Source organism: Felis catus, chromosome B1 (assembly GCF_018350175.1).
Source record: "Felis catus isolate Fca126 chromosome B1, F.catus_Fca126_mat1.0, whole genome shotgun sequence".
Lineage (NCBI taxonomy): Eukaryota > Metazoa > Chordata > Mammalia > Carnivora > Felidae > Felis > Felis catus.
Genome location: NC_058371.1, coordinates 49,162,731 through 49,180,424, shown reverse-complemented (window position 1 = coordinate 49,180,424; position 17,694 = coordinate 49,162,731). Strand labels below are relative to the sequence as shown.

Here is a 17,694-nt window from a genome sequence, read left to right as displayed (position 1 = left end):
TGGGATGATCTGGAGGCAGACAGTCTGCCCTTCCTCCTGGCTGCCTCACTAGCCAGCTGAGTAATCTCTGCACCTCAGGTTTCTCATCTTTAGAATGGGGATTAGAAGCATCCTTACCTCGTAGGATCATTGTGACAAGTGAATGAGTTAGTCCACATAAAGTGCTTGTAACACTGCCTCCACTGTGGCTAGGATTCAGTAAGTGCTGAGTATTATCATGCCGTGTAATACATTAGTTCAGACATACCGGCTCTCCAGGTACTTGCATGAGGAAAGGTGCAGAAGCAAAACAGAACCCTTTTTGTTTTCCTCCTTTGCTATGAACTGAGTAGTGACACTAGGGAATCTCCTTATTGGGCAGAACACCAAGTCTAGGAATGGAAGTCTCTCTGACCAGTGTCCTCCCTAAAATGTTGACAAGGGCTACACGTAGAGCCTTGGAGAGATTGTCAAAGAATGAGTCTCCTAGCCAAGTTTCAACAAAATGCTAGCATATAATATTTGTTGGGCTCTGAAATGTTGCCATTCTATGGGAAGCCATGAGCAGATTCTCCCCTTCTAGGGCACCTGTGCTCCAGTCCTGGCTCCCTAGGAAGACTGCACCTGCACCCAGGTTCTGCTGGTGACACTCAGGGACAGATGCCACTGCAAATTCACACACTGGCCCGAGACCATAGGTTTCCCTACTGCCGATCTTTGGTTCCATCCCAGTCACGCAGGACCAGGAACGACACCTCTCTCCTAAGTAGGGCCTTTCCAAGGTCCTCTGAAACTTGAACTTGCCTGCTACCTCCCCTGGCCTTCTCTTTCCCAGGGTCGTGATTAAGATCAAACAGGAAAAATGCACATGACGGTGCTTTGTCACTCGGTGGTGGCGGACACGGACGAGGACCAGGTGTGCCTATGCTCGCTCTGGGCTCACCGCGTCCACTTTACCCTAGATGCTATAACCCACAAAACAGTTTCTGTGGTTCAGTCTTCCTAGCATTGTCTACAGTCCCTTTCTGGGGCAGCCAAGGGTTTAACTGGGAGTGTCCTGGCTCAATGAGGAGACCTGGTGGACTTTGCTAGGAGCCAAGAGGAGAGTTTTGAAGACAAAATAAAGGAGTCTGGATATGATCTAGGACATCTGTGACAGATCTGAGTCACACTTATCTAACGGACTGGGCTCCGTACTTTGTCTTTGGGGTGCTCTCTGCTCTGTTTGTTGACTGCTTTCTGATGGAATGCTGCCAAAGTAGCCAAGAAGGACGGCGGCCTTTAGCTCTGTGAAATAAAAAATTCCTGCTGTGGTGGCAGGAAGGGGGGGACTGCGGAGAGATGACCTGTGAGAGGGGGATCAGAAACGCTGCCCACGTACCGGGGGTTCTTGTCAGGAACTCTTTGGCGACTATTCCTCAGCCGACTTGACAGGAGAGAGGAGGTCCGTGCTAGCCTGGGAAGAGGTGGTGGTGGCCAGTCCATTAATCCAAAGGATGCTTTCATCACTGTTTACCTTGGTTCTGTGGGCCCAGCTGGCTGGCCTCTGCAACTGGACCGGGCTGTGAGGTGCTGAGCCACAGTGGTGTGGGGCTCCCCCAGGCGTGGGTGGGGAGCATGGGGGAAGGGCATCTAATCCACTTGGCCCTGGAGTCTATGGACTGCACCACAAGAGGCTGATGTCAGCCCGGAACAGCCCCTCCTCAGGGACAAACAGCGTTCTTTCTTTCCTGCCCTGAAGAGGCCACACCCTCACTGGAGCCCAGAGCTCAGACAATGGTCTTGACACAAAGCCCTAAGCTTTTCATTGCCATCTCCCAACCCCAAAAATATCTTCGTGGGTGATGGACCTGGAAAGTGAGCTGGCTCAGCAGAGACAGCTCCACAGATAGGAGGCTTTACACAGCGTGCAGGGGAGCATAGGAGACACGCGGGAATTGTAGAGCGTAACTGGAAGGCCATCCATCCGTCACCTGTTCCAGAGGCTTTCAGGGGCAGGACGACTCTCCCAAGGCAGGAGCAGAAGCAAAGTGGAAACCCAGGCCTCTGACTTCTCTTAACTCTGGAATGAGATCTTAGGCCCCTGGTCTTTAAGAGTCCGGTTGGGCTCCTTAAAACCTAGTGAGTCCCTCACCTGCAGATATGGATTTAAGGGAACCTTTGAAGCAATTCAGGGCTGCCCCATGCGGTGGCAGGGGAGTGCTTTCCCACGGCCGGCACCCCTGGCCTGTCTCTGACTACGCCAAACCCACGCTATATTCAGACTCCTGGTTTGGTTTCTAAGGAGCTCCAGTCCAACAGGCGTTAACTGGATCCCTGAGACCACAGCTTTGAGGAGGAAGCCAAGGATCATCTTTCAGGAGAGTGTGGAAATTCTGATGAGCACGGAGTGCCCGCTTCTGGGAGGTTCTCAGTCATTCCCCAAGCCCAGGGCAGCCCCTCCGTGAGATCTAACGGGTGGGGAAAAGGACTCAGCACTAGAGTTCTGCCCTCCTCCACAAAGGAACACCGTGGAGAAGGAACCCTCTTGGGAGACCCAGCTCAGGGCACCTTTACCAAACACCTCCCACCCTTAGCAGAAAAACTGAAGTTCCAGCAGGTGGGGTATTACTACATAAAGGGATCGAGAAGACCAACAAGTTACCTACCCCTCAGGTCAGAATCAGAAATTGGGGGCTTTCCTTTGAAGAGGGCATTACAGAGAAGATTTCTTGGGACCCATGGTTTGAATCAATATTAAAATATTTTTCAGGGGAGGGGCGCCTGGGTGGCTCAGTCGGTTGTGCGTCCACTTTGGCTCGGGGCATGATCTCTCAGTTTGTGAGTTCGAGCCCCGCATCGGGCTCTGTGCTAACAGCTCAGACCCTGGAGCCTGCTTCAGATTCTGTGTCTCCCTTTCACTCTGCTCCTCCCCTGCTCACGCTCTGTCTGTTTCTCCTACAAAAATAAATACACATTCAAAAAAAAGTTTTTAAAAATATTTTTCAGGGGAAAAATAAAAGTTACCAAAAAAAGGGTGACTGGGTGGCTCAGTCAGTTAAGCATCTGACTCTTGATTTCGACTCAGCTCATGATATCAATGGTTCATGAGTTCAAGCCCCGCATCGGGCTCTGTGGTGACGGTATGGACCCTACTTGGGATTCTCTTTCTCCCCCTCTCACTCTGCCTCTCCCCAGCTCACATGTAGGCTCTCTAAATAAATAAATAAATAAATAAATAAATAAATAAATAAATAACTTAAAAAAATTTTTTTAATGTTAAAAAAATATTTTTCTGGGAGCTCCTGGGTGGCTCAGTCAGTTGAGTGCCCGCCTCTTGATTTCAGCTCAGGTCGTGATCTCACAGTTCATGAAATTGAGTCCTGTGTCAGGCTCTGCACTGACTGAGGGTGCAGATCCTGCTTGGGGTTCTCTGTTTCCCTCTCTCTTTCTCTCTGCCCCTCCACCACTTACATTCTCTCTGTCAAAATAAATAGACATTTAAAAATAAATAAATAAAAATATTTTTCAGGATAGGATCTTGCAATTGTTTACCCATGTTTTGATCTGGAGTCACATGATTCTAGAGTCAAACGGGGTTTCAGGCTGACTCCTCTCCCCCTCCTGAGCACCCTCCCCCCCACCTCCAGTTCACTGAACTGGGACCAAGAATAGAGGTCTGGAGAGAATCCCCACCGTCCCACGGCTAGGCCATGGTTCAAACTGAGTCTGGAATCCAGATCTCCTGATTTCTGCTTGACAAGAGGTAAAGTTTTGTTTTCTTTTCTTTTGTTTTGAGGCAAGGGAGGTATCAGTCATTCTGTTAGATGTTTGGCTTTGGGGAGTTTGGCCAGGAAAAAAATAAACTCTATATACATATCTCAAGACAGAAAAACGTTTGTTTTACCCTCATATATGGTCCATTTGCAGGAAAAATAAATAGTATTTTTGCAGCTCAGGGGTGGGTAAAGTTTCCAGCATGAATTTAAAGCAGGATAGAAGTTCAGATTGTTTAAAAACTTTTCCTCAATTTGGTTTCACATGGGAAAAATATGCAGAATGACCCAGGGGTAGATTCTAAGCCAGGTTTTGTTGGTAATTTCTAGTGGCATCTCAGAAAATTAGGAAAAATGTTTAACACCTTGTGTGTGTTTGCAGTATTTACGAAAGTTTGTGGGTGTGGGGGAACAGTGGGCACCCCATCGTGTAGCGTAAGCTCAAAAGTAATTATCAGGGAGGTGGCTTCTAGACAGTTTTGTCCACAGCTGCTGAGATGTTTCTATCTCTGTTTTAGAATGCGGGGGCGCCTGAATGGCTCAGTTAATTGTCTGACTTTGGCTCAGGTTGTGATCTCATGGTTCATGGGTTGGAGCCCTATGTCGGGCTCTGTGCTGACAGCTCAGAGCCTGGAGCCTGCTTCGGGTTCTGTGTGTGTGTCTGTCTCTGCCCCTCCCCTGCTCACACTCTGTGTATGTCTCTCTCTCAAACATAAATAAACATTAAAAAAAAAAAAAAAAAAAAGAATCCGGAATGCAAAGAGAGGCCTTCAGTGTCCGTGAGTTCCCTTCCTCCCATCCCTGTAAGTACGGTTACCTGCACTGGGTGCCCCAGGGAATCCCAATCGGCACCAAAAGTTAGCATTCTTGCAAGCATGGAGAGACAGAGATGCTGGACCTTTTATATGCAAATACATTTCTTTACTAACTGGATATATTTCTTTAATTCCTTATACAACTTTAATGCCCCAGCAACAACGTGATCTAAGAGTAAACCACACTTCTCAGAAAAATCAGCTATCACATGCTACTACTAACAAACTTGTAGCTGGTACTATGAGAAGCAAAGTTTCTATGCACATTATTTCACTTAATCCTGACAGCACAGTTCAGGAGTCCTGGTTATGTCCACGTTAGGGGGGCGGGGGAGGCTAAGGGTAGAGAAGAAGGGAGCTGCCCAAGGTCACCGGAGTTTGTAAGGGGCAGAGCCAGGTTACAGGTCACACCTGTCTGGCCTCGAGCCCACCCTCCGTCCTTTGCTACATCCTTGGACTACCTCTTATTCTCTCTGGCCTTTGACAGCCTGGGGCCCTCATGGGCCACTGTCTCTTCTCAGTGGGTTTGATACGAAAGTGCTAATTCTCACTTTTAAGGATTTCTTCCCCTTTTTGCTGAATTTCACCCAGCTCTGGCTGCCTTGTGCTTCTGTGCTTCTGGCCCCATGAGAGGCCAGCACAGGTTTCACACTGGAAGTTCTGCATCTCCCAGTGAAGCCCTACCCTCACTTGCTTCTCCGTTCTCTTGTGGGTAAACCGAGCCCGCCGGCTGGACGCAGCAGCACCCACACGCATCTGGCTGTGTTCACTCACACGCTGGTTCGGTTGGTGCAGTCCTTCATTCCTTCTCTTTATCCTCACACAGCGAGTGGGGGGCAGATGCAAACCCCAGAGGGGATGTGGAGATGGCCAAGTGTCTTTAAGATGTCTCCTCCCCTGAGCGTATGTCCAGGGACTGAAAATGCACGGGGCCCCAGAATTCACTCAGAAAAGTTGTCCCGTGGCAAACGCGGCTTCCAGCCCTGGCTGACGCAGAGTGGGAGGCACCAGAGAGAAAGGAATGGGCACAAGGACATGGTAAATGAGGGACGTGGGAACCAGATGGAAGCCGAGCAGGCACAGGGACAGCAAAGGCCCAAAGCCCGTGGGTCAGAAACCGGGGCTGGCATGGAGTTGGCTGAGGAAAGGAGCAGAGGCGAGAGGGATTGGCCTCCCTCGCTTCCATCATAAAGAAAAAATAGAAGACGCACCTGGGTGCCTCAGTCGGTTGAGTTTCCGACTTTGGCTCAGGTCATGATCTCAGCGTTCATGAGTTCGAGCCCCATGTCTGGCTCTCTGCTGTCTCCCTCTCTCTCTCTGCCCCTCCCCACCTCTCAAAACTAAACATAAGGAAAAAAAAAGAAGAAGAAAGATTGAAGTGTGGCAGGAAGGAAAATATTTATGGAAGAGAGTATTGCTTTATTCACTTACTTGGCAAACTGGTGTTGAGGCCCTGGCTAAAGGCTGGGGAACCGAAGCGGAGCAAGGACCAGCCTCAACTTGAGGAGCACACTGTCTAGCAGGTGAGGAAGACACATACACACGCAATCACAGTGGAATGTGGTGAGGGCTATAGGAGACGTATGTACAGAGGCTAATTTTGCCTACTGTTGTGGGAGTCACTTGCTGAGGTGTCTTTGACAAATTGGTATCCAACAGGTGGATGTGGAAGGCAAAGGCATTCCAGGGAAAGAGAGCCCTGCATGAAACAGGAAAGCATTGCCCCATAAACCCAAATAGTTTGGTGTGATGAGGTTTAGGGATATAAGAAACAAAAAATAAGGCCAGGGAGGTATGCCGGGGTCAACAGTCTGGAGTTCAGGGTCGACCTTCAGGCACTGGGAAGCCGGGATGGGCTGTCAGCAGGAAGTGATATGACAGCAGTGAGAGGTGACTGGCAGAGAACCGGGCTGAGAGCTGGGACAAAGGGGTAGCCGGCCAAGGTCATGAGAATTGAGCTTCAGCTGTCCCTGGTGATCTCAGCTCTAAGACCAAGGCCGGGCACACGGTAGGCAGCCCCTTCCTCCCCACAGGAAGGTCCATATTCCAAGTCCACATTTCTCTGCTGCTCTCGCTCCTTCTCTTGGCTGAGCTGCTCCTCTTTTAGAAAGTGCCTCCTAAGAAGATGAGACGTGAGCTCTGGACGAGCAGCATGGGCCGCGGGGTAGCAAGCTTGAGACCCGAGTCCCCTTCTGACCTACTGACAATGTGGCGGGGAGACCCGGCCCTCAGCCTCCCGTGCTGCAATCTCCTCTTTTTTTTTACCTCCTGTTCTGTGCGGAGGATGGGATCTGGCCTTCCAGACGTGCTGGTTTGCCAAGAGTTTATCCTAAGCCTTCCAAAAACAAATCCACTGACTTTTCCTGAGAGCTTCCTAGTGACCCCTTCCAGGAGGGCTTTAAATTGCTATGTGCAGAAAACAGTTCAGTTCTGATTAATCCGTGCTGCCCTCGGTATGATGGCTTAAAATAGATTCAGGAGGGCCTGGAAAAACAAAAGACCTGGCTCCTTTAAGAAGCCAGGTGGTAGAATGAGGGGTGTGGTGGGGGTGGGGCAGCTGCCTGAGACTTAGGAACAGCTGTGCGAGCTAGGGGACATTCATGTCTGATGAAAGGGGAGAGAGAAGAGCTTCCATGTGAGCCCTGGTGAGGAAAACTGCTTAGGTGAAGAGAAACGAAGCCCCCTTGTGGCTGGGTGCTCTCCGACACAAGCAGAGGGGTGCTAAGAGGCCATTAGCAGGGCCGATAGCACAGTCGACCCTTGAACAATGTGGGAGTGGGGATTAGGGACGCCGACCCCCAGCCTGTGCCTTCAAAAATCCATGTATAACTTTTAGGACACCTGGGTGGCTCAGTCCATTAAGTGTCCGACTCTTGATTTCAGCTCAGGTCATTATCTCAGGGTTCATGGGTTCCAGCCCCGAGTCAGGCTCTGCACGCACAGCATGGAGCCTCTTGGGGCTCTCTCTCTCTTTCTCTCTCTCTCTCTGTGCCTCCCCTGCTCACACGCACGCACTCTCACTCTCTCTCTTTCAAAAATACATAAGCGTTAAAAAAAAAATTTTTAAACTCCACATATAACTTTTGACTCCCCACAACTTGACTACTAATAGCTTACTGTTGACTGAAAAAGCCTTACTGATAACCATCGAGGAACACATATTTGATATGTTACGTGTATTATATGATGTATGCTTACAATAGAGTAAGCTAGAGAAAGGAAAATGTTATTAAGAAAATCCTAAGGAAGAGAAAATACACACACATACAGCATGGTACTGTAGTGAAAAAATTCTGCATGTAAATGAACCTATGCAATTCAAACCTGTGTTGTTCAAGGTCAGCCGTACCTGTATTCTATGTACATACTGGGTTGGGGCGCCTGGGTGGCTCACTCAGTCTGATTTCAGCCTAGGTCATGGTCTCCTGGTTTGTGAGTTTAAGCCCCACGTAACTCTGTGCTAACAGCTTGGAGCCGGGAGCCTGCTTTGGGTTCGGTATCTCTCTCTCTCTCTCTCTCTCTCTCTCTCCCCCTCCCCTGCTTGCTCCCTGTCTCTGTCTCTCTCAAAAATAACATTAAAAAAATAATAATAAAAGTGAAATAAATACATACGTACGTACTAGGTGAAAGCGGGAACCAACTGAGGGCCAAAGCCAAGGGCTAGCTGGAAAAGAAGCAAGCCAGTGTTTGGAGTTCATGTTGAGACTCTGGGGTTAGGTATTGTAAGTGGAACTTGGGAAGGTTTGCTTCTTTTAACTGTTGGTCTGCGGGGCCTTTTACACTGTGACTGGGGGTAACCAGTTTGTCCCCTAAGCACCTATTCTTGTCACCGTGAGTGAGCAAGGGAGCATGTTCTGTGCTGTGCCTTCATTTCTCATATTACCCACATTTATCTGACACTGCTGTACCCATCCTTTGGAGGGGAGTCTAGAGGCAACCCCCCTCCACCCCCACCAAGGACTGGCATGTCCCAGTTTCCCGGCAAACACGTGACGATTTCTGGGATTTGCCCTGAAGAAAACTCTTTTGGTAATGCAAACCTCAGACTGAAGGTGAACAGGACATTTTCTACAAAAAACAACACCTTGGACCACTGCAGAACTGAAGTTTGGGTCTTTGATGTGGGTTTCGTATGAAGAAAAGTTTTTGGTTGAGACGTACATTAAAACCGGGAGTGGTTAAACTGTTTATTTAGAAAGCAACACAAACAAACTTTGGAATTCTTAATCCCCGTGACCCTGCACTCCCTCCTCTTCTGTTGGAGGTGAAGTTTGGCTGAAGGCACTGCAGATTGAGTCCCTGAGCTTTCGCTGCCTCTGCATTAAATGCATGGCTCCACTTCCCGTCCTGTCCTTTGACAATGGAAAACACCATTGAGGTGTCCTTGGAACCAGTTGAGATGGACCGACTTCCCCTAGGTCTGGATTTCAGGCTGTCTTCTAAAGACCGCTGGTGTAGAGTTCTCACGGGAGAAAGAAGATGAAAGCGGGAGGCAGAGCCTGTGGACATCCTGGGAGGTCTTGTGGATGCTGTGGGGGAGGGGTCATGGCTGGCTTTCTCCCTGACTCAAACGGGGGGCCATTCCCTTGCCTCAGTCCCTCAGGCCCCCATCGGGATGATTGGGGCTTACATGGAATTCAACACTATTTCTTGAGAACCGACCACCCCAGTCACTCAGCCTACCCAGATTTCAGAATGACTCTCTAAGGCAGGTGTCGTTACCCCATTTAACCGATGGGGAAGCTATTCTGAGAGGTTATATTACTTGCCCAAGGTCATAGATCTAGAAAGTGGTGAATGTGGTGCTGGAGGTGGGTCCTGCCTTCAAGAATTTATAATATTGGGGCTGGGAAGCATCTCAGCCAAGGACTCACGGACCCTGAACTTGAAGGAGAATGGAACTGAGAGAAGAACTAGGGCAGGGTGGGGACGGTGTGGGTGAGGGCAGAGGGTGAAAGTGCCTTCTTAACAAAGGCCACCTGTCCTGGACATGGGACCCGGAGCTAAAGGCGGCAGGGGCAGGTCCACGAAGACTTTAGAGGGATGCCATGCCGTATAAACTTCAGAACCCCCTACAGCTGCAGGCGTGATCAAATGAAGCCTCCCTATCATTGGTTTTTCTCCTGGCTCTACTGCATTTCTTTCTACTCCTAAAGGCCTGTTGACACTCACTGACCCTTCACTGCCCTTTGAGAGACCCAAGAGCCAAAGCATGGCAAAGGACTCACCTCGCTACTGGACTGCCCAGTGATGTCCTACAAGTGCCACTCTGGGTGTTAGTGGCATCTTCCCACTGCGATGGAGTGAGCTCCTGGTTCAGGGCGGGGCAGGCAAAGCACTTCCTTTATTTGATCAGGCACATTTTTATTGCACCTCCACTAGTAGCTGGGCATCCATGAGTAAGGCAGCAGAAAAACAAAATCAGACAGGACAAACTCCCAGTTTCCAAAAGAATATACAACAGAGTTGGGGCGACCAAAGTTAAAAACAGTTTTACAAAAAATCCGGCATGATCAATACAGTGATAACTTGGGAGGTATTTCTGGCTGCTCCTTCTACCCAGCAAAGGCCCAAGCACCCCATGTGACCCCCAACTGAAGACACAGAACAGTAGTCCGGGGACTGGAGACCCAGATGTGGTTCGAGTGTGGCCACTTTATCAATGTACCCCTTCCTTCCCCGAGTCAGCTTCCCCATCTGTAAAATGGGTATAACAAGAACCACCCACTTTAGAGAAGGGATACAAAGATCAAAATGAAACCCGCTAACAAAAGTGCTTTGAAGAGGCACAAAGCACCATATTAAGTTCAGAGCAGATTACCATTAGGAAGTAGCATTTTATAAAAGCGTACCCACAGGCCAGACCGCATTTTAAAAGCAATGCCCTCCAGCAGAGCCTGACCAGACATTCCTTACTTTGCTTGTGGGATGGCTCCTGTCCTTCCCATACGGACCACATTTCCCACAGATGTCAGGGAAAAGAGAAGTGTCGTGTCAAGAGAAGGACGGGGCCCAACGTCCCCCACCTCCACCTCGGGGAGGTGGGAAGCAGAGCCCCCGTGCTGCAGGCCGGCTGGGGCCATGGGGAGTTCTTTCTTCACCAGAGAATGAAAAGTTCAACTTCCTTAATGGGCAGATGGTCCAAATTATCCCCGGGGCTCTACTCTGCAGCTGCAGAAAATCAGAGCCTATTTTCCCAGCCCCATGTGTTTATTTCGACTCTACACAACCTCCTTTCTTTTGCCCGGTTTTGCTTTGGCCTAGAAGGCAGGATAAACAAACCTAAAGGGTCTGTGATGTTTCAGGCTTAGGCTGGGTTTCCCTCCTCTCCTGTTCTTTAGAAGCAAAGTTCCCTGGGCTTTGGGGCCCTTCTGATGCACAGCCAAGCAGGTTCTGGGGTATTTAGGGATCAGTTCTGTTCCTCGAGCCCAGCAGAAGGCTGTGGATCCCATTCATGCATCCACTCGCTCAGTACAATTTGTTAAGTGCTGCGATGTGCCAGACTGCCTGCGAGTGAGGACCGACCGCATTTCCCACAGATGGGAACCACCAGGGTGTTGAGTGGCTTTCGCTTTCACGGAGCTTACAAAGATGAGTGCACACAGACCTGAAGGAGGGAATGACGGTATAATATTTCTCATATGTGGGGAGCGCATGTTGGGACAACAGATCAGGGAAAAACCCTCCCAGAAGAGGTGTTACCTACATGCGTTACTCACAAGGTCCAACAGCTGGTAAGTTGCGTAGCGGAGGTGGGGCTTCATCCCCGATCAGTCCCTTCATGCACTTCTTCTCCACCTTGACGCGCATTGACATCACCAGCCAGCTGTTCCAAGCTATAACCAACCCCCCCCCCCCCGCACCGGTAGATTTTAAAGCACCCCAGGTGATTCCTACCTGCAGCCCAGGCCACTTGCCTCAGTCCACTGAGAGAGCCACTGCTTTAACACCAAGGCTCCTTCCCTTACTCCCTAACTTACACTAACTACCGTAGACCCCGCGGGACTGGTGGGTGGTAGGTGAAAGGCACTTTTTGTATGAAGAGAGCTGTTAGTAAATATTTGTCTTAAGTATTCAGCCTGATAGTTGGCTCTGTGGATTGAAAAGCAAAGGCCTTTGCTCTCCTCCCTGGCTCTTCCTTATAGCCGCTGTGTGATCCTGGGCAAATCGCTTGACTTTTCTGGGCCGATTTTCTCCTCTGTTAGGTGAGATCCATAGTAACTAAACTCATGGAACTGTCATGAAGAATAAATGAGAGAATACATGCACGAGCTTCTTTGCAGTGTCTGGTAGGTAGTAGGAAGTGAGTATACATCAGTTCCCTCGGTGCCCATCCTTGACTTGAAATCTCTTGGATAGTGCCCAGAGCATGGCTTTGCTGTAGCTGGGTTGGGGGCAGTTCTGAGCCAGATGTGGACAGGCTGCACAGGCAGTACACAGTTCTCAGTCTAGCCCAGCCCTGGAAACCGGTTATGAGATGGTAGCCACTGGCCATGAAACTGTCCTCTCAAACCCGCTGAGGGACCCAGTAATGAAGCCACTCCCTTGGTTGTGTTCCCACCAGATGCTGGAGAAAGAGGAAGGTATGTTGCATTTTGCTTCCCAATAACTGCAAAACCCAAAGCATAGAGAGTAAAACAAGGTAGGAAATCATCAGATGAAAAACCCTGGAGGCATCCAGTGATGCCAGCAGATGCTGTAAATGAAATGAAACCCGACGCTGGCTTTAAAATCCTGGAATGGGTTCCCAAAGGAGGTAAGATGAGCATCTGTCAGGCATGGGACAGAGTGGAGAGGATCCCTATGTTTAAAGCGTGAAAATGGGTTCAAGACTAACATCCAGGGCTTCTCTGGTTCTGGGGTTCAGAGATTCAGAACCAGGGGAATCTGGGGTTGACCCTGCCTACTTTTGTCTGGGACTTTGCATTTCCTACATATATATTTATAAGGCAAAGAGAGCAAAGAAACATTTGTTTCAAGAAGAGAAACCCCACATACTGGATTTATAAGGTCTGTGCTAGGAGCCCCAGAGAGGCCTCAGCTGGAGTGCTACATTCCTGGATCATTCTGGAGCTGCTTTGCTTAAGGAATCACATTCAGCTCGCATTAGTGAGCAGAAAGTTGCTGACAGCAGGAGCTAGTCTTCTGCTGATGCCCCTGTCCCTCTCCCTTAATATACTAAGGAGCCAGGAACTGTGCTCTGGGGAGAGCAGAGGAAGTCAAGAGACTAATCCAGTGTGAGTGCCCCTTGTCCCTACTCTCCACCCAGCAGGATTACTTTGCAAAGAAAGCTTTCAAGGTTGTGATCCCTGGTCAGGCCACTGTATACCAGCCATCCTCCACAACACAGGGTGATCTCTCAGAGCTGACCCATAAGTTGCTGGACAAATTGCTGGGCAGCCAGGGTGGGAGTTCATAGTGATGGGTGCCCATGATGTACCAACAAAGACTTGTGCAGTTGCTCCCAACCACCACCATTATACCCATTTTAAGAAGAAGGTAGGTGTAGAGAGGTTGAATCTGTCCACTAGTGGAATCAGAATTTGAATTTGAACCCTGTTCCTGAGTCCAGAACCAGCCTCTTTCTACTCCCCCCCCCCACATTGCCTCCCCACAGGGATTATCACCACTGTGTTTTCCTCCATCTTAATTCCCAAATCCACCCAAGAGGCAAGTAGCTAACCAGCCCTTAGACTGATGTGTGGCATACCCAGGTGCTCTCTCTGCGCATTTTTGGTAGGAAGGACCAGAGAATCATTGGGTCACTTCAAGCAATGGGGGCTTGTCGTAAGGACACTGGGAAAGACTTTGGAACATAAGGACTCATAATACGATGAGCATTGCAGAGCCTAGGATGCTAAAGTCATCCAGAATCCAAGGCATTTCTGGGGACCCCAGCAGGAGGGGTTCATGGCTTCACCCTAGTGTCTCATCTCCAGCATGGCTTATTAATTCCATTGGCCCTGCCTCTTTTTGTATCGGCTTCTGCTCACTTATCTCCATATTCCCCCAACTCACATTCCTAAGGGAATCTGGGCGGTCCTGAGCCAGACCAATCATTTGTGGCATTACCCATGTGTAAGGAAGTGCCCACAGGCTGGGAGCATGGCAGACACCTTGACCTTGTTTAATGCCAGTCTTCTCACATCTGAGGTCAAAGATTAACAAAGCTGGATGCTAGTTAAAGTGGTCAGGACAGATCTTAAATTAGTAACATACTCTTGCAATAGGGGAAAAGAGGCCAGTGTGAACTAAATTCAACTTCTATTTGTACAGAGGTGACTGGGTGTCTTAAAAGGAGAATAAAGAGAGAGGGAGGGGGTAAGGAGAGAGGGGGAGTCAAGGAAGTGAAAAATTATAAAAACAGGAAGGGGGTTTGTCCTTGTGAAACCCATCTGGGTTTGCTAACTGGCTCTTATCCAAGTTAGGCTCCTTTTCTTCCACAGAGGCTGGGAAGCAGGGCCTTATCTTCAGGTGTTGGCTGGAACACACAATAAATTCTTTTGACAACCTTGAGTTTTCTTCGGCAGGCACGTTAAGGGAGGTTAGGGTCATCGTAGGGATGTGGCGTTGAGCTGTTAGAAATTATGTGAGTATTCTGTTCAAGTCTTTATAGGTCAAGGTTGAGGCCTACTTGAGAGGGCTCAGGAGCCTGGCTAGGGTTTGGTCAAGCAGAAAATCTTTGTCACTGATCTGCTCAGCATCCCTGGGAAGTGAGTGTGACGGGTGAAAAAATGAAGAGAATGTCTTAGTGCCTCTAGACTTAAGAACATTGGCAGTATAGCTTGACCAGCCCCCACCAGTCCCCTCTACTGACTGGCTGCTCTCCTCACCATGCCACACCACCTGCCATAGACCCACTCTCGTGGCACTGGGCAGGGATGGCCTGGATTACCTTGTAGCATTTTTGTGTCCAGAGGAGAAGCCTGATTGTATACCTGTCTGTCCCCATGACTGGGTCAATACTTGTTTAAAGATCAACCAGTAGTAGGGAGTCTAGATGAACTACAGAGAGCTAGCTCCAGTAGATGTAACCCAGGGTCAGAGCCCCTAGCCATTGTGTGCACAGGGAGCACATGGTCTCTATCCTGGGGAGACAGCATTCCTGCCTCAGCTGGTGGGATCAGTGGATGGATGGGCACAGTACCCTTTCTGAACAGTCAGACACTGAGGGTTAAGACTGGAACCAGGGATACAGGAAACATGAGGCATTCAGCTGGGGATTCCGATCATACCCACTAACAGAGTCATGCATCCATCCACCCATCTGCCCTCCATCCCATCAAACATTTAATTAGGATCTTCAGCCAACCAGGCATGATATTAAGTATCGAGGGATCATGGATAAACAAAACAGTGTTTCTCTGCCCAAGGGAAAATGAGCTATGTTTCCATAACTCTCAGAGATTGCAGGTTTTCCCTGAGCTCTTGCAAGCAGTCTGGGGAGTACCAGCCTGCCTCCATCCTAGCCCTTTTCAGGGCCTCAGACCAGCTTAACCCTGTGTTGTGGCTTAGGCAGTACTTAAAGTGGCCAGCATTGGAAGGAGAAGTGGTCTAGGAAGAAAGAGATCTGGTATCCCAGTGACAGCTGGTTACTTCCTCTCTCTGAACCTCAGTTTCCTCATCTCTAGGTGAGGGTTTGGACTGGGGAGGTCTCTTCCAGCTCTGGCATTCTGTGCTCTTATCCATCTTAGGCTGTCAGTTCATTAGACAGCCTTGAGGGCAAAGACGACACTTAGTTGTCCTTAAATCCTTAGCCCCTGGTACCATTCTGGAGTGTGGTAGGATTCCAGAAGTGCATCTGGGTGGATAAGGAAGTGAATAATTAGAAAGAGAAATACATACATTGATAAAGATATGTATAAAGAATTAATAAAATAATGTATCTTCAGCACCGCAAATCTGTGCACAAGAAGTAGAATCACCCTGGACATCAATAAATGTGATCACTACTCTCAAAAGCTAAGGCTGATTTATCTTTCCCCTGCCCAGAAACAGAGACATGTTCATTTTCAAATACAAACTCAGCAACAGCCGTGCTTCACAAGGGCATCCCTGCATTGTTGGTCCTCCTATAAGACTTAGGAGAAGCCAAACTATTTCTATGAATTAGGGGTAGAAGCATGACAGTTCAAGGGTTAAAGTAATTCTTTTTAATGTAACTGCTTCATCAAAAGGCATCTTGCACTAAAGTCATGAGGTAGAATTAGTGGGCCCTGCCCAGAGAGCTCAGAAAGAATGAGGGATCTTATGAAAAATGAGGAAAGAGAGGGACAGGTGGAGAACTGCCTCAGGGTAAGTCTCAAGGTCAGGTCCCAGCTCTTCTACTTACTACGAACTGTGGGATGACCATGGGCAAGATATATTACCACTCTGAGCCTCTGTATCCTCAAGTATCACATGAACAGTTTGGGCCAAGTGATCTCCAGGTCTCGGTCAGCTGGCAAAGTCTAGGCTTCTCCATCATTTGTGATGATTAAAAAGCCTAAAGACTATGTGACTAAAAGTAGCTCTATGCACCAAGTAATGGTGATATCTGAAGCCTCCTATTAAGCTTAAGGAAGTTGTTACTAGATATAACCCAAGAAAATGCAAAGGCTCCTAGTCCAGACACCACGCCTTACTCCTCTCCGTGATCTGACCCCCTCTGTGCCTCAGCCCCACCCTGTTTACTGAGGGGCCAGGCCAGGACTGGAACAGGTCTGGGGTTCTACCTCAGGAGGGATGAGGGCCTCGTGGTTGGTCCCAGCAGTAGCCTGGGTAAAGGGCAGGGTCAGTAGAACAGGTCGGAGAATGAGGAGGAGGGGTTCTATGGTCTGGCATGGCAGCTGGACAGGAAAGCTCCAAATGGAGATTAGAACCACTGATGCTGTGGAAAATTTGTTGATGAAATGCTTGATCCTTTTGATCCAGGAGAGGGCAAGGAGGCTGCCCGGCTGAAGAGGGCAAGTCTTCTGCTCTGGGTTCTGCTCATCAGCTTCCTCCCCTAGGATTACACCGTGAGACAAAGTGACCGCTTCTGATGTGAGCTTTTTTGTTGTTGTTTTTTTCTAAGTTCATTTATTTTTTGAGAGAGAGAGAGAGAGAGAGAGAGAGAGAGAGAGAGAGAGCAAGAGCAGGGGAGGGGCAGAGAGAAAGGGAGAGAGAAAATCCCAAGTAGGCTTCATGCTGTCAGGCCAATGTGGGACTCAATCCCACAAACCATGAGATCATGACCTGAACCTAAATCAAGAGTCGGATGCTTGACTGACTGAAGCTACCTAGGTGCCCCAATGTGATCTTTTTGAAGGTAAGGGACTCTTCTCTGTCTGCTCCTCTGTATAAAAGGGGAGCACCTCTGACCCCAAATCATGGGTAGCAGGGCAAAAAGAAACAGGCCTGACCCTGTAAGCATCTGGATATCACTGCTCTGGGGAGTACTAGGAGAAGCTCTGCTCAAGATTTAGCGGGCCAGGGATTTTGATGTCCTCCAGGCCTTTGATGAGGAACAGTTCCTTGGTATTTCCCATAACCTCGGATCTTCCGGAAGATCTCTTTTTGCAAAGAGCTGGGTAGGGGCCAGCCTTGTGGTCACTATGGCTCTGTCCACTCGCAAACCACGGTACATGTCCGGGTAGATTCCAGTCTGCAGGGTAGGGACCCCAGGAACAAGAAAACGAGTTTCATATTCTCTCTACCTGGAAGGTTCTCTTTGTGAATCAAAATCTGATATCCACATAGAGAATGGTGGAAGTCAGGGTTTTCTGCAGAGTTGCTGATTTTCTTTTTGCTCAGGAAGGATTTTCCAGGCCCCCCTGAGGTAGGATGCAAAGAAAGAGGTAAAGGGGCCTGTCAGACAGTGCAAGTGTGGTTGTTAAGGGAAGTCACACACAGTTGCAAAAGCCTGAGGTCATCATGAGCACGCTTTTTTCTCTAATTAATTTTTTTTAATGTTTGTTTATTTTTGAGAGAGAAAGAGACAGTGCATGAGCAGGGGAGGAGTAGAGAAGAAGACACAGAATCCACAGCAGGCTCCAGGCTCTCAGTTGTCAGTACAGAGCCCGATGCGGGGCTCGAACCCACAAACCACGAGATCATGCCCTGAGCCGAAGTCGGGCGCTTAACCGACTGAGCTACCCAGGCGCCCCTCATCATGAGCACTCTTG

At 49.0% G+C, this 17,694-nt stretch overlaps 1 protein-coding gene across 3 annotated transcripts in view; it reads left to right on the top strand.

Moving 5' to 3' along the window:
• SCARA5 (scavenger receptor class A member 5) overlaps positions 1–17,694 on the top strand; it is a 126,849-nt gene that overhangs the window by 90,921 nt on the left and 18,234 nt on the right. The window contains exon 8 of one of the 3 annotated variants that reach the window (XM_045055612.1): positions 563–2,805. The exons of the other annotated variants lie outside the window; for them this stretch is intronic. Within the exon in view, the coding sequence (XP_044911547.1) occupies positions 563–777 (215 nt within the window). The 3' untranslated portion in view covers positions 778–2,805. Of the gene's footprint in view, positions 1–562; positions 2,806–17,694 lie in introns of those variants that run through there. 3 annotated transcript variants of the gene reach the window in all.